We start from the raw sequence: 15702 nt of genomic DNA, 5'->3' as shown, positions 1-15702 counted from the left end.
TTTAGAATCACAGTAATTTTGTCTTAATGTAGGTGTCTTGCTCTGTAATTATTCTCTTTATCAATTTATTTTTTTAAGAATCACAATAATTTTGTCTCGATGTAGGTTCCTTGCCCTGTAATTATTCTCTTTATATATTTATTCTTTTTAAGAATCACAGTAATTTTGTCTCGATGTAGTTTGAGGAAGCCATGCCTCCGTCAACCGTATCAAGCGCAGCTGAAAAGTGCGTTAGCGACAAGAGAGATAAGGACATTATCTTTCCGAAGATTATCGCCCGAACTTGAGACAGTTCACTTCGGTACTGACGGAAAGTAGTCTGCCTCTGTGTCGTTCTCCCTAGACATTGCTTTCTGGTTCTTGAGGTCATCTCAGGTATTGTGGTTATAATTGGTATATTCTGATCAATGACTGGTATTCGCTTGCCCTGCAGTGTTGAATGTTGCAAACACGAGGAGTTTACTGGGTTCTGAAGACATTTCAAAAGGGGCGATTAACAGTTCATTATACGAGTGAAATTCTGATGACGGTGAACTTAAAAACAGTTTTAAAGCGAGCTGAATTTCCCCATTAGTTAATAGTAGCATACCGTAAAAGTTGCTGTCTATGGAGACAAATAATGTCTAGAACTTTGTAAATATAAATAAAAAGCAGAGGAAGAAATAAGTGAAGAGAGCTTTTGCATCCAAGAAGTGAAACTCCGATAAGAGTGGAATAAAAAGACGTAAAACAAAGAAGGGAAAGTGTTAAGGGTCACAAGACGTTTAATAAGCAGGAGAAAACCGACCAAAGAGGACTCAGAAACGGCATAAAATCAATACCTTTTATTACATCATGTCGATGAACGTCGCTGATAGCACGGACTTGATACACGGAGGGTAAGTACGACTTAATTCTTTGTCTCTCGACTTGCGAAAGACTTTAAAAAAACCTTTTTTTACAGTTCTTTTTTAAGATTTCTAAGGAGCTCAATTAAGTTAATTGCTTGAGTATATTCTTTTTTAAGGTTTCGAAGGAGCTCAGTTAAGTTAATTGCTGAGATTATATTTTATATTCTGTTTCATTTTCCTGCACCAATTTTTCTTTTCTCTTTTTTTATTTTTCGATGCAAGTTAATTTTGACGTACAAATGGTATCCGATTTTTACTGAAGAAAATCTCTAACTCAAAGACATCATTTTTAAGCTTTTACATTATATTTTGTTTATTGTTTTGTTTAAACTCAGACTCTAATATTGGTGTTAGTTTCCTTTATTAATTTTCCTGATTTTTTACCATTTGTATATGGCTCTGATGATTTAGATATCAGGCCTTAAATAAAGATCATATTTATTTAGCTAAGAGTTTTCACCTATTTACACGAGTATTTTTTTTTTTTTACTTTTTATTGAAAGGATTAAACTTACATTATATACAAGTTACAATATATTTACGATATGGTTACATATAAATCAACACAGTATACATAGGCATTTCTTTACATGAGTATAATCCATCTAAACTTACAGTCTACACATTTTACTTTAGTTACTGGCTACTCAAAAACAGTAATTAATATACATGGGTAATTAGATAAATACTTTTGTGTGTCTTATTGTAACTGGACGTTAAATGACAGAATAAGTTTCAGGACTTCAGTGATGATAACATATACTTAACCAAGAGTTTTAACTTATTTCCACTGGTACTTAGATAAATAAGTGTATGGGTGTGTGTGCGTGTGTGCGTGTGTGTGTGTGTGTGTGTGTGTTTGTCATTAAAAATTAAGTGAAAGGAGAAGTTTCAGCCTTCAAGTGGAAGCGAAATCTACAAAATTACCCCCCATAGGGAGCTAGCACCGTCAGTGCACCTCATGCGGTGCACTGTAGGCATTACTCAAAGTTCTTTGCAGAGTCCCTTCGGCCCCTGCCTGCAACCCCTATCGTTCCTTTTACTGGGCTTCCATACATATTTTCTTTCTTCTGTCTTACATTCCACCCTCTCCTAACAATTGATTCATTATGCAACTGCGAGAGTTTCCTCCTGTTACACCTATCAAACCATTTTTATTGTCAATTTCCCCTTCTTCGGTGAATAGCCACATAGGTCCCAGAGCTTGGTCTTGGTCTAAAGCCTGTATTGTATTCTGTTCTACAAAATTATCTACTCCGGTGCACGAGAGCGCTCACCATGAAATTACTGTATGCCTGAAGCTGACATTTGGTGAGCAGAAAAGTGGCAAATAACTCCCTCCATGTAGGAAGAGTTACCTGCGGTGACATTTTCAATAATGCTTTAAACTTGTAGTACCTAGTACTTTGGATGTGAGTCTAGATCAGTCAAAGTCTGTAACGCATACTCTCATCTAAGTGCCACTTGAATTGACATTCGTATACATCACGTGAAAAGGTGATTTATAAACATGTACACTCTTATGCGAGAGAGCTTTTTATAAGAGCATTTTTTAAACTGACAGCTTTGGTGAGTACATACGGGACTGAATTCCGAGAGGAGAAAATAAAATTGGAAATTGTCTTTTGCTGAGGCGTGGGCGGTAATGCTGTGTACATTAGCTCCTAGCATTTCTGATTGGATTTCAAACCACTTTAGAGCTGAAATGTATTTCGTCATTAAATTGCCAGTTACATTAATAAAATTCTTATGAATGATGTGAAAATGTTATTTATAATGTTATATATATATTTACACACACACACACACACACACACATACATATATATATATATATATATATATATATATATATATATATATATATATATATATATATATATATAAACACATATATAATATATTATATATGTATATATACATGTATATATATATATATATATATATATATATATATATATATATATATATATATATATATAATGGAGTACAATTAAATACCTGAGAAGCTTACTAAGCACTGTCCACTATACCAAGTAAAAGCTGGTAGAGAGCGCTAATAAGCCTAGTCACAGTTGTGAGACAGGTGTGGTGGTGTTCACATCCAATAATTGGTTTAGAGTGTGACTTTGGCTGAACTTCATATCCTTACTATCAGCAACGAATCAATTTGTATAATTCTAGTTTAGTGAAGTTGCAAAGTTGCAGGTCGAAGTTACAGTCACTATCGACTTTTTCAATTGCATTCTGTCATCCGCACTTGGCTTATCTCCAATCAAACGATCATTTCAACAGTTACTCCGATAGTCATTTTCAAGCAATTAATCATCCCATGAGACATTCCTATGCTTTATCAATGATATTTTTGCCTTTTACCTTTTTTATTTATCTAACATTAGGCATCGATAGATTGTATGGTGGAGTATTTTTAGTAGTGCATGAAGTGTATAGATGTTATTAGGAGAGAATTTTCATTATGACCTATGACGTGATTTGGATTGAATTTTTTTTTTTATTTAGATTAGGTCTAGTTCATATTATAGTGAATACTGGAAATATAGACTGCTTTGATGTTTGCTTGCATACATGCAATATAAACATACTTTCATATACAGATTTTAAAAAATAAAGGAACTGAAATACCGGGAAAAAATATTAGTGACGGAATGTGTTCATTATTACATCTTTATATGAAAATGAAATAGGAAATGAAATAAAAATTCAAGAATTATTAGAAAGAGAAACAAATGCACGAAAAACAGCGGAAATGACGAGCCTCTTAGAGTTCTTATTTTGAAATAAAAACCCCAGTCAACAATGATGTTTTAAGTTGCAAGAATAATTCCCTGATATTTTCTACTTCATCACCAAATAACACTACACATAACCTGACTCAAAAGTCACAAATGTTCTTAAGAAGTAAATGGACTCTGCTAAACATTTAGATAAGATACCACAGAACGAGTGAGTACTTACACCAGTATTGTTTGTTAACAGCCACTAATGAATCCGTCAAAAGTAGACTCTTCTAAAACAAGTAAAAAATGCGCCGAAGTTTCTTCGGCGCAATGAAGCTTTCAGAAACGCCCTGTGATGGCATGTCTACAGCGTTGCCAGACGCACGATTATGGCTAACTTTAACCTTAAATAAAATAAAATAGAAACTACTGAGGCTAGAGGGCTGCAGTTTGGTATATTTGATGTTTGGAGGGTGGATGATCAACATACCAATTTGCAGCCCTCTAGCCCCAGTGGTTTTTAAGATCTGAGGGCGGACAGAAACAGTGCGGACGGACAGACGCAACCATCTCAATAGTTTTCTTTTACAGAAAGCTAAAACACTGGATTGTTAGAACCATTCTACCTGGCAAGTACCTTGACATATGTAGCCTAATACCTTTACAGTACAGCAATTTCATGACTTGCAGCGTAGAACTTACGGTACAGCAGTAAAATCAAGGCAGTTAAAACTCCAGTTTTGTATGAAATTCATGATTAAGTCAACATAACATGATTGTAATAAAAAAAAAAATTATAGTTATGATCTGTACAGTATTTATTGCACTCAATAGAATCAGATAATACTGCTACAGAGGTCTGCATATGAGATTCAGAAAAGTGTGGCAACTTCGATGTATAAACAGGATGCAAGGTACAACGAGATAGCGCCTGCAAGATATGTACTAACTGCGATAAAAGTCTGAACACATGCCTTAGATAAACGTCTTTGAAACACCAATCCCCACTTAATAAATCTGAATGGAATTTGCTGTACATGATGAAATGAAGAGCGGAAGATTGTCTCTAATGTGCAACAAATGCCTGTTAAATACTGTAGATTGAATTGTATGAAAACGGAATGGGCTATCTGAAGTTTGACAAATTACTTGTGTGGCGTCTGAGTGTTGCTTGTTGTAATCTAACAACTTTCTATGAATTCTAAGGACCATGAAAACATTCGGTTTTGGAAAGTAGGTAGGTATGGTGTACACAAGTAGGCAATGACGACTTGGGCAAGATTTATAAGCATAGAATAAACGACTTGCTGATTCTGCGAAGAAAGGCTGAGATGCCTGTTAGTTCAGCTAACATTCTCTAGCACATAGGTCATGTCTAGATGGCAATCCATCGAATTACTTGCTTAGAAATCAATCATAGAAATAAACTCTGCCAGACAATCAGTTTGTTAAGCCTCAGACAAATTCATAATGTTGGTCTGACTGCTAATCGCAGATCACAGATTCTTACTTCTGTATTTTGTGCTTCTGACACATCTTGTGTCAGAAGCACCCAAATGTTCATAAAAGGTTTTGCTTTTCATAGCTTGACTAGATTTATATATATATATATATATATATATATATATATATATATATATATATATATATATATATATATATATATATGTATATATACATATATTTGCACACATAAATAATATATATATATATATATATATATATATATATATATATATATATATATATATATATATATATATATATATATATATATTATATATATATTTATATATTTATATATATATATATATATATATATGTATGTATGTATGTATGTATATAATTTATATTAAGCATATTTGTATATGAAGAAGTATGTCTATAGGCGTAGGCATTTTTATGTATCCAAATACCAGTTTTTCATTACTAGTGCAGTTAACCTTGGACTGAATTCTCCAGTCTAAATATGTCTTACCCTTACTCCATCACATCCTAAGAGTGAAGAATATTCAGTCTCATTTGCAGGGGAGGAAGCTTGTCGAATTTCTGGCGTTCGAGGACCGACTTCGAGCAGAAACTCCTGGTGGCGATGACGGTTATGACCCTTGTGATCATCGGGATGACCATTGCTGTCATCGTTTTGGCTGTCGAAAGTACGTATGAGGCTGTTGCTTTCGCCCTTAATGGTAGCTTTGTTAATTGCCAGAGATATGATGCTGTTACTTTCGCCCTTAATAGTAGCTTTGTTAATGGGCAGAGAAATGATGCTGTTGCTTTCGCCCTTAATGGTAGCTTTGTTAATGGGCAGAGAAATGGTGCTGTTGTTGCTGGTCGCCTTTGTTAATGCAGAGAAATAGGCTTTGTTAATGGTGGCTTTGTTAATGGGCAGAGAAATGATGCTGTTGCTTTCGCCCTTAATGGTAGCTTTGTTAATGGGCAGAGAAATGATGCTGTTGCTGTCGCCCTTAATGGTAGCTTTGTTAATTGGCAGAGAAATGAAATGAGCTTTGTTAATGGGCAGAGAAATAATGCTGTTTTTGCCCTTAATGGTAGCTTTGTTAATGGGCAGAGAAATGATGCTGTTGCTGTCGCCCTTAATGGTAGCTTTGTTAATGGGCAGAGAAATGATGCTGTTGCTTTCACCCTTATTGGTAGCTTTGTTAATGGGCAGAAAAATGATGCTGTTGCTTTCACCCTTAATGGTAGCTTTGTTAATGGGCAGAGAAATGATGCTGTTGCTTTTGCCCTTAATGGCAGCTTTGTTAATGGGCAGAGAAATGATGCTGTTGCTTTCACCCTTAATGGTAGCTTTGTTAATGGGCAGAGAAATGATGCTGTTGCTTTCGCCCTTAATGGTAGCTTTGTTAATGGGCAGAGAAATGATGCTGTTGCTGTCGCCCTTAATGGTAGCTTTGTTAATGGGCAGAGAAATGATGCTGTTGCTTTCGCCCTTAATGGTAGCTTTGTTAATGGGCAGAGAAATTATGCTGTTGCTTTCACCCTTAATGGTAGCTTTGTTAATGGGAAGAGAAATGATGCTGTTGCTTTCGCCCTTAATGGTAGCTTTGTTAATGGGCAGAGAAATGATGCTGTTGCTTTCGCCCTTAATGGTAGCTTTGTTAATTGGAAGAAATGAATAATGGTAGCTTTGTTAATTGGCAGAGAAATGATGCTGTTTCTTTCGCATTAATTGTAGCTTTGTTAATGGGCAGAGAAATGATGCTGTTGCTTTCGCCCTTAATGGTAGCTTTGTTAATGGGCAGAAAAATGATGCTGTTGCTATCACACTTAATGGTAGCTTTGTTACTGGGCAGAGAAATGATGCTGTGCTCTCACCCTTATTGGTAGCTTTGTTAATGGGCAGAGAAATGATGCTGTTGCTATCACACTTAATGGTAGCTTTGTTACTGGGCAGAGAAATGATGCTGTGCTCTCACCCCTATTGGTAGCTTTGTTGATGGGCAGAGAAATGATACAGTGCTTTTGCCCTTAATGGTAGCTTTGTTAACAGGCAGAGAAATGGTGCTGGGCTCTCACCCTTATTGGTAGCTTTGTTAATGGGCAGAGAAATGATGCTGTTGCTTTCGCCTTTAAGGGTAGCTTTGTTAATGGGCAGAGAAATGATGCTGTTGCTTTTGCCCTTAATGGTGGCTTTGTTAATGGGCAGAGAAATAATGCTGTGCTTTCACCTTAGTGATAGCTTTGTTAATGGTCAGAGAAATGATGCTGTTGCTTTCGCCCTTAATGGTGGCTTTGTTAATGGGCAGAGATATAATGCTGTCCTTTCACCATTAATGGTAGCTTTGTTAATGGGCAGAGATATAATGCTGTCCTTTCACCATTAATGGTGGTTTTGTTAATGGGCAGAGAAATGATGCTGTTGCTCTCACCCTTAATGGTAGCTTTGTTAATGGGCAGAGAAATGATGCTGTTGCTTTCGCCGTTAATGGTAGCTTTGTTAATGGGCAGAAAAATTATGCTTTTGCTTTCCCCTTTAATGGTAGCTTTGTTAATGGGCAGAGAAATAATGCTGTTGTTTTCCCCCTTAATGGTAACTTTGTTAATGGGCAGAGAAATAATGCTGTGCTTTCACCCTTAATGGTGGCTTTGTTAATGGGCAGAGAAATGATGCTGTTGCTTTCCCCCTTAAAGGTGGCTTTGTTAATGAGCAATGAAATAATACTGTGCTTTCGCCCTTAATGGTGGCTTTGTTAATGGGCAGAGAAAATTGATACTGTTGCTTTCGCCCATAATGGTAGTTTTGTTAATGGGCAGAGAAATGATGCTGTTGCTCTCACCCTTAATGGTAACTTTTGTTAATTGGCAAAGAAATGATGCTGTTGTTCTCACCCTTAATGGTAGCTTTGTTAATGGTCAGAGAAATAATGCTGTGCTTTCGCCCTTAAAGGTGGCTTTGTTAATGGGCAGAGAAATGAGGCTGATGCTTTCGCCCTTAATGGTAGCTTTGTTAATGGGTAGAGAAATGAGGTTGATGCTTTGGCCCATAATGTTAGCTTTGTTAATGGTCAGAGAAATAATGCTGTGCTTTTGCCCTTTAAGGTGGCTTTGTTAATGGGCAGAGAAATGATCCTGTTGCTCTCACCCTTTGTTAATGGGCAGAGAAATGAAGTTGATGCTTTCGCCCATAATGTTAGCTTTGTTTATGGTCAGAGAAATAATGCTGTGCTTTTGCCCTTTAAGGTGGCTTTGTTAATGGGCAGAGAAATGATGCTGTTGCTCTCACCCTTAATGGTAGCTTTGTTAATGGGCAGAGAAATGAGGTTGATGCTTTCGCCCAAAATGTTAGCTTTGTTAATGGTCAGAGAAATAATGCCATGCTTTTGCCCTTAAAGGAGGCTTTGTTAATGGGCAGCGAAATGATGCTGTTGCTTTCACCTGTAATGGTAGCTTTGTTAAAGGGCAGAGAAATGATGCTGTGCTTTTCCCCTTAATGTTAGCTTTGTTAAATGGCAGGGAAATTATGCTGATGCTTTCGCCCTTAATGCAGCTTTGTTAATGGCCAGAGAAATGATAATGTTGCTTTCGTACATAGTGTTAGCTTTGTTAATGGGCAGAGAAATGATGCTGTGCTCCACCCTTAATGATAACTTTGTTAGAGGCCAGAGAAACGGTGCTGTTGCTTTCACCCTTCATGGTAGCTTTGCTAATGGCCAGATATGTTTGATGGGCCTTGTACATTTTTGGTCGATAATCTACGAACTGTCTGGATTTAGGGAGATTGTTATTGTTATGGTTTTTGTCCGAGCTGGCTTGATGCCAGCACGGGCTCTTCCTCACAGAGCAGCCCGTAGGTGTCATTTAGATATTTGCAGTGGAAAAAATTATCACTGATAAAATGTGTAAAAATAACGGTATGAAAAAGTGAAAATATGGTCATGAAATGAAAAGTTCAGCTGGTAGGATTATAAACTCTTTTAAACTCTAAGACTAAGGTGTCCAACAGTAGGGGAGAAAGAGTGATAATGGTGAGTCCTGGCGAGTCATAGATGGCCAGATAAGGAGGTTTCTTCCTTAATAAGCTCAGCAATAATTGGATCGATTTAACCTCTTTCTGGTTGTGTTTTCATGTGATATAATCAAATGTCCTTTTGGTCATATACGAGTATATTCACATATGTAATCATTAACATTTAAACAAAAACAGTATAGAAAGTCTTTTGTTTTTTTGAAAGAGCAGGTTTTGTCCCAAAAATTAATCTGTTCCTATAAAAAAAGTAAAAGGCAGGTTAAAGTAAGCCTGTCTCATGCATATTAAGCCAATGGCCTATTGTGATATAAAACCACAGTTTTACATTCGTATGCATCCTTAATCCGCAAGCTTGAGCAATGATGGGATCGATTTAACCTCTTCCCGGATGTATTACATGAGGTATAATCAAATGTCCCTTGGTATAATATATTCGTAACTGTAATCATTAACATTTAAGCAGCAATAGTTTGGAAAATCATTTTATTTTTTTGGAAAGCATTTGTCCCAAAAATGTATTTGTCTCCATAAAAGACTAAAGGGCAAGTGAGCGCAAACCTAAGTGTCAAGTATATTACGCCACTGGGCCAACCATGGTATAAATTCACAGTATACACTCGTATGCATAGAAGAATCCGCATGCTTTGAATGTCTTCATATACAAATAAAAAAAAACTTTCAAGCAAAGATGCAATGCATTACTACCCTAAAACAATTCACCTTGTAGTTTAATAATTTATTTATATATTCACCTACGTATCTATTAATCTATTAATTTATCTTTCTTTTTCATTCCTAATAACTGATTTCTTCTTTCAAATGAACACAGTATTCTTTAGACGATTGAATTTCAAGTCAATGGCCCTTGTAGGCTTGTTCCATATGAACAGGGGTTTATCTTCTGAATAACAATAATAATAAATTAATTTAAGTGTCACCTGGTGCATTAAAATACATCACACATTACCAAGACAAGTCGTCGTATTCAATGTATTCTATGTCTACTACACAAGAGCCTCTTATCTGCACTTCAGATGGCAAGAAAAATCCTGCGAGCAATCCAGCCAAGATTGACGGTCGTCCCAATTATATAAAATCCACAGCAGGCGCCAAGGAGGCTCCAGTGGCTGTTCCTGAAGAGGCCTTGAATGAGATAGGGAAAACAGCATCACCCAGCAGGATAGCATCAACCGCCTCACGCTATAAGGGTACATCCGAGCCAAAGACGCAACAGTCGAAGGACGCGCCGTTACAGGAGGAAGCACTATTGACCCCTTCTAATTCAAATGAGGAACATCAAGATGATTCAGTAATTCATGAACATTCATCTCCAAATCAGGCCTATATTACAGAACGGCTTCTTATGTCTTTATAGTTGTTAAGTGATTGGGTATAAACGTGGTTATGAGGTTAGTAATGTTGTCAGGTTAGGTTTTTTTGTATTTTCCTTGTTAATTGTACATAATACACACACAAACACACTTTATACATACTGTACACACACAAACACACACACACATGTAATATATATGTATATATACAATCACACGCGCACACACATATATATGTGTGTGTGTGTGTGTGCATTCATAGATTTATATAATTCTCTCTCTCTCTCTCTCTCTCTCTCTCTCTCTCTCTCTCTCTCTCTCTCTCTCTCTCTCTCTCTCTCAAAATAAACATGTCCCTAAAATAAACAGTATATATATGAGTTACTTTTAATGATTATATATAGTATATATATATATATAAATGTATGTATAATTATATATTGGTATTGATAGTCTGTCACTCGAGACACGTTGTGTGTCACTTCTAATGAAATTCAGTTTAAACCAGGAATCCCTTTCTCAAACATTCGAAAAAATATGACATAAAAATCAGTACTATGCAAACGCCCCCCTCCCCCACCCCATATGGTCAAACATTGGTTTTAAAAGCAAAGCGTTTTTCGCCCACCGCGAGTAATTAGGCACAAGGTTTCTACATAGGTGTTATACGCAGTGGTGTAATTGGCATTCCATCAGTGGGCGTGAATAGGTGGGGCCAAGATATTTTTTTTTTTGGGGGGGGGCAAAGAAAACTACACAAAACTAATGTACCAATTCTGTAATTAGTAAAATATACTATTCTCAAATGAATATATCCATGTGAATGAAGGAAAATAATAGTATTTGTAATTAGTAAACCTGCATTTGAATTTATAGAGCTCAATTTTCAATTAATTTTCAACTCTTACTATATCCAAATGTATCGAATACTCTAATGTAAATTTCCTCACAACCTTATATTCAACAATAGCTTAATTTCTACTATCAAGTTTTAATTTTCAACTATAGTATAATATCCTTGTCATGTAAATAGTATATCAAAATAGTGCGTTTCATCAATAACACAAAAGACTTATGACCCTCCAAAATCTCTTCAAAATTTCGACCTATCCCACTAATTGCCTCTTCTTCATCTCCTCTCCCTGGAAATTAATTCTAAGCAGCAGGAGCAAATTGCATTGCACTTATTCCAAACTATAACTATAGCTTCAGTCACTTCATACATAAGTTGATGACATTAAACTGGATCAAAATACCATGAACAAACATGTCATTTGTGTTATAAACCTATAACTATAATTCTCCTTTTAACCACGAAAGGGTTAAAGTTCAGCTAAGAAGGGAGTTTCAACTGGGGGCCGTGCATCTGACTGGGGAGTCCTGGCGCCCCTGGCGCCCCCATAGCGACGCCACTGGTTGTATGGAATTTTTGTTACCGAGAATAATGTTACGAGCCTTACGGCCATCCAACTAATCTAGACAGCGTTTCTGGTGAGCCGTTATATAGGTTTCCTAATATTTACACAAGAGACATCTAGCGAACGGTTGAGCCACCCAGTCAATACTTTTGTTTTTGTTCCGTGAGAGGTGAACGGTGCTCGGAAATCCCCTGATAAAACAACTTTTTAGCAATTATCGGCCGTATTATTGTTCGTCGAGCAATAATATTATCGCTGTAATGGGTTCAGATAAGGTAGATTCTGTAGCAGTCCCTGGATATTGTGAAAACAAGGATAAAAAGGAAAAATCTCAGTGCGTCTGTGGCTTCTCTTTTATAGGCCTAGGTAAAGCTGTTTTGGATGATGTTTCGTGTTCAGATGACGTTGACAACGATGATCATAAGCCTTTTCCGGTAATCTATCTTTTTGATAGTGTTTATTAAGCAAGGCAGGGTCATAAAATGTGAAGGTAAAACGGAGAGCAGTGATAATAAATGGAAGAAGGAAAATGATCAAAGGTAAGATAGAGCAAAAACCTCATTATTATTACGATAATATTATAGTGACAGTGGCACCTCAAGCGATGAGAGGATACAATACTGTAACAGTGATAGTCTTACAGAATGTGATAAGCCAACCCCTTGCGCCACTAGAACGCCATATGTGTTGACACAGGTGCCACTCCCATCAATTTTGAAGTCTGTGACGGTGCCACCTTCAGCAGTGGTTCCTAACTTGTGGACCTTCTACTGGTGAGGCTGAACACCTGGTACACCAAGAAATGGAGAAAAAAATTAGTAGACCAGAAACACGGGCCATAAATGTTGCTAAAAGGCAATAAAACCTTCGTCTTTCCTACCGACTTTGTTAAGAAAACTGGTACTAAGAAAACTGTTCTGCCAAAAAGCTAGGTCCCACTCGCAACTGCAAGAACCAATTTTTTTTTTTCGAAAAGGGGATGAGGCAATTAATGTAATCTTCAAGGCATACTGGTTATTTGGGAGCTACAACTTGCAGACAGCATACCTCCAACTGAATATTCGTAGAGAAATCAAGTGGAAGCGATCTAAGACCGAAGAAATCAAGGGAAAGATACCTACAATCTGCAAGCTGCCTTCATCTTCATTCATAGAGTAACCGTTATGAGGACCCAAATTGCTATGGAAAAGTTGTCTAAGAGAAGAACAACGATAAAGGACTTGTTGGCCACGAATCCCAACGCCGGGAAAATAAAAGGGGCTGTTTTAGAGTGTGTCCTTGATCCCGTTTAATGCCAGTTGGCTCTAACAACTACACTCATAAACATACTCTGAACCGGCAATATCCTGAGGTCACAGCTTCAGGGCGCTGTATGAAAAATACCTTAATTGGGTGGATGACAGCCAGCCTGCTGTCACCGTGATGAAGTTAAAATATTTTCATTCGCTATACCATAAAGGTTTTCACCCCGAGAAGGATGCCTACAATGCCTGTAAAAGGGTCACGAGAGCTCTTGCAGAATAAAAAAAAAATCTGTAGCTTTTGATGTCATAAAGAATACCAAACTCTGTGGCAACGACTGGGTCTATATCGCCATAGACTTACGGCAGACCATGCCATGTTCTCGTCTTTCTACCGTTAGCTCCGCGTGTTTTAGTGGTGTAGTCTTTCAATATTGCCTGCCTAAACAACACCACCCCCTCCCGCCCCTACACCCCATCTCTCAATGCAACTGATCAGTGCAACTGGGTACGCCCCAAAAATAATAAAGCAGGTCAAGAAATTTAAAGATTTTGGTGAGTAAAACTATTTTTTTGTCCGTATCCAATTTTTTCTGCCATTTCATCCATCAGTTTTTATTTTTATGCGTTAATCACCGTTATCTCCATCATTAATCATTATTCTCAAGTTTGTTTCGATAATCACTGGCATACTCGATGTGTATTGATGTTTATTAACTGTGTGACAGTGTTAATTTTCTGAAAATTCTTGGAGTTTTTTTTTTCATTAATCACCGTTATCTTCATCATTAATCACTATAAACAGGTTTATTAGGATTATCATTAACATATTCTATGACATGTTTATTAATCTTTATTAATGTTTATTAACCATGTGTGAGACAATATTTTTTGTTAATGTTTAGAAATTTTTTGCAAAAAAAAAATTGTGCATTGGGGTTTGAATGAATTTTTAGTTTTCTGTGAAAGAAAACTACTGAGATTGCTATTTGTCTGCCCGTCCACACTTTTCTGTCTCAGATCTTAAAAACTACTGAGGCTAGAGGGCTGCAAATTGATATGTTGATCATCCACCCTCCAATCATCAAACATACCAAATTGCAACCCTCTAGCCTCAGTAGTTTTTATTTTATTTAAAGGTTAAAGTTAGCATGATCGTGCGTCTGGATCCGCTATAGGTGCCAATAACACTGGCCACCACCGGGCCGTGGGTGAAAGTTTCATGGGCCGAGGGTGAGAGTTTCATGGGCCGTGGCTGAGAGTTTCATACAGCATTACACGCTGTACAGAAAACTCGATTGCGTTAAAAAACTTTGATGCATTTTTTGCTTGTTTTTTTTATTAATATTACGAAACAGCATAGTTAATCAGCATAAACTAACATGGCAAATAATGTCTTGAGAGCATTTTACCATAAAAACGGGATAAAACTCATTACAGTGCATCAATAGGGGGTTTGGAGCCCCAGAAAAATGGCATACTCGCACATTTTTGCAAATGTCTCAAAAATCGATAAACTTTTTCGAAAACTGTTACATAGGCATAATTTACAAAGAATTAGCTTCACTTTTTTAAATGATTGTAGGTTACAACGTCTTTAATAATGATATTCTCATAATTTGAAGTTCGTTGATTTTTAAGAACCATTTGCCTATTTCGTAATAAATGGCACATATCATGTTTCTCGAGTGATAGACTCATATTAGCCTGACATTTTAAGACTACTTTTTCCTCCAAGATCAAAATATTGATGAAAAACACACATTATCAACTCTGTTGGTCTTCCTTTTCATATGTAAATACGGCTAGGTATTAGTATTGTCTGCAATAGTTACCAACTTACATGTTATTAAATGTAAGTGAATGAAGGAATAAATGTCAACAGTGGTTTGCACACACACACACACACACATATATATATGTATGTATGTATATATATACTGTATATATATACTCTGTATTATATATATATACATATACACATATACGTACATAAGTATATGTATATTTATATATACTGTGTATATGACCTGAGCTCTCCCTTGTGAATGTTGGATGATAAATAATTTCTATAAGTTCTGTTTAGTTCTGTGGGTTCTCATATGTAATTTACTTAGGAGCTTTTATCCAGTGATTTCTGAATTCTGGACTTCTTGGCATCGAAATGAGTTTTACATGCACTATTATTATTATTATTATTATTATTATTATTATTATTATTATTATCATCATTGGGTTTTATATTATACATGTGAGAGATTGTGGCCATTGTATCATCCCAGTGCAATGTTATGACTCGCTTAAAGATGGCTGGAGTATCATGGGAAACGTAAGCATTTGAGCTACGCCGACCTCTTGCTTTCTTGGGGCGAGTACATTTGCCTCGGAATTTGGGTTATAGAGACTAGCACGAGAGTGCACATGCGCATGTTGTAAATATTGCAAAGTGCTTGTAAATATATGTAAATCGGCACTGGCCACACTCATTTGGACCCTGGGCTTGAGTCGTATAGGTACATACACAAATACACACAAATATATATATATATATATATATATATATATATATATATATATATATATATATATATAT

The 15702-nt window shown here is 36.4% G+C and overlaps 1 protein-coding gene across 2 annotated transcripts; it reads left to right on the top strand.

The window, feature by feature from the left end:
- The first annotated feature begins 285 nt into the window (after positions 1-285).
- Positions 286-10789, top strand: LOC136853256 (uncharacterized). Of its 2 annotated transcripts, none has more exons than XM_067128628.1 (3): positions 286-878; positions 5657-5784; positions 10154-10789. In XM_067128628.1, the coding sequence occupies exons 1-3, from the start codon at positions 835-837 to the stop codon at positions 10492-10494; spliced, it is 513 nt and encodes a 170-aa protein (XP_066984729.1). In that variant the 5' UTR covers positions 286-834; the 3' UTR covers positions 10495-10789. The 2 variants fall into 2 exon arrangements, with proteins under 2 accessions (XP_066984729.1, XP_066984728.1); XM_067128627.1 differs by having other exon boundaries at positions 5645-5784.
- Positions 10790-15702: the final 4913 nt, after the last annotated feature.

The sequence above is a fragment of the Macrobrachium rosenbergii genome, chromosome 27 (genome assembly GCF_040412425.1).
Source record: "Macrobrachium rosenbergii isolate ZJJX-2024 chromosome 27, ASM4041242v1, whole genome shotgun sequence".
Lineage (NCBI taxonomy): Eukaryota > Metazoa > Arthropoda > Malacostraca > Decapoda > Palaemonidae > Macrobrachium > Macrobrachium rosenbergii.
Note: the sequence above shows the minus strand (reverse complement) of the source record. Positions and strands in the feature narration are given on the sequence as shown.

Bases quoted from the DNA above. Each gene is read 5' to 3' on its own strand.
- LOC136853256 (XM_067128627.1), top strand. From the start codon at position 835: ATGTCGATGAACGTCGCTGATAGCACGGACTTGATACACGGAGG. The intron at 879-5,644 runs GTAAGTACGACT...AAGAATATTCAG, and splicing joins ACGGACTTGATACACGGAGG to TCTCATTTGCAGGGGAGGAA. The intron at 5,785-10,153 runs GTACGTATGAGG...TCTGCACTTCAG, and splicing joins CATCGTTTTGGCTGTCGAAA to ATGGCAAGAAAAATCCTGCG.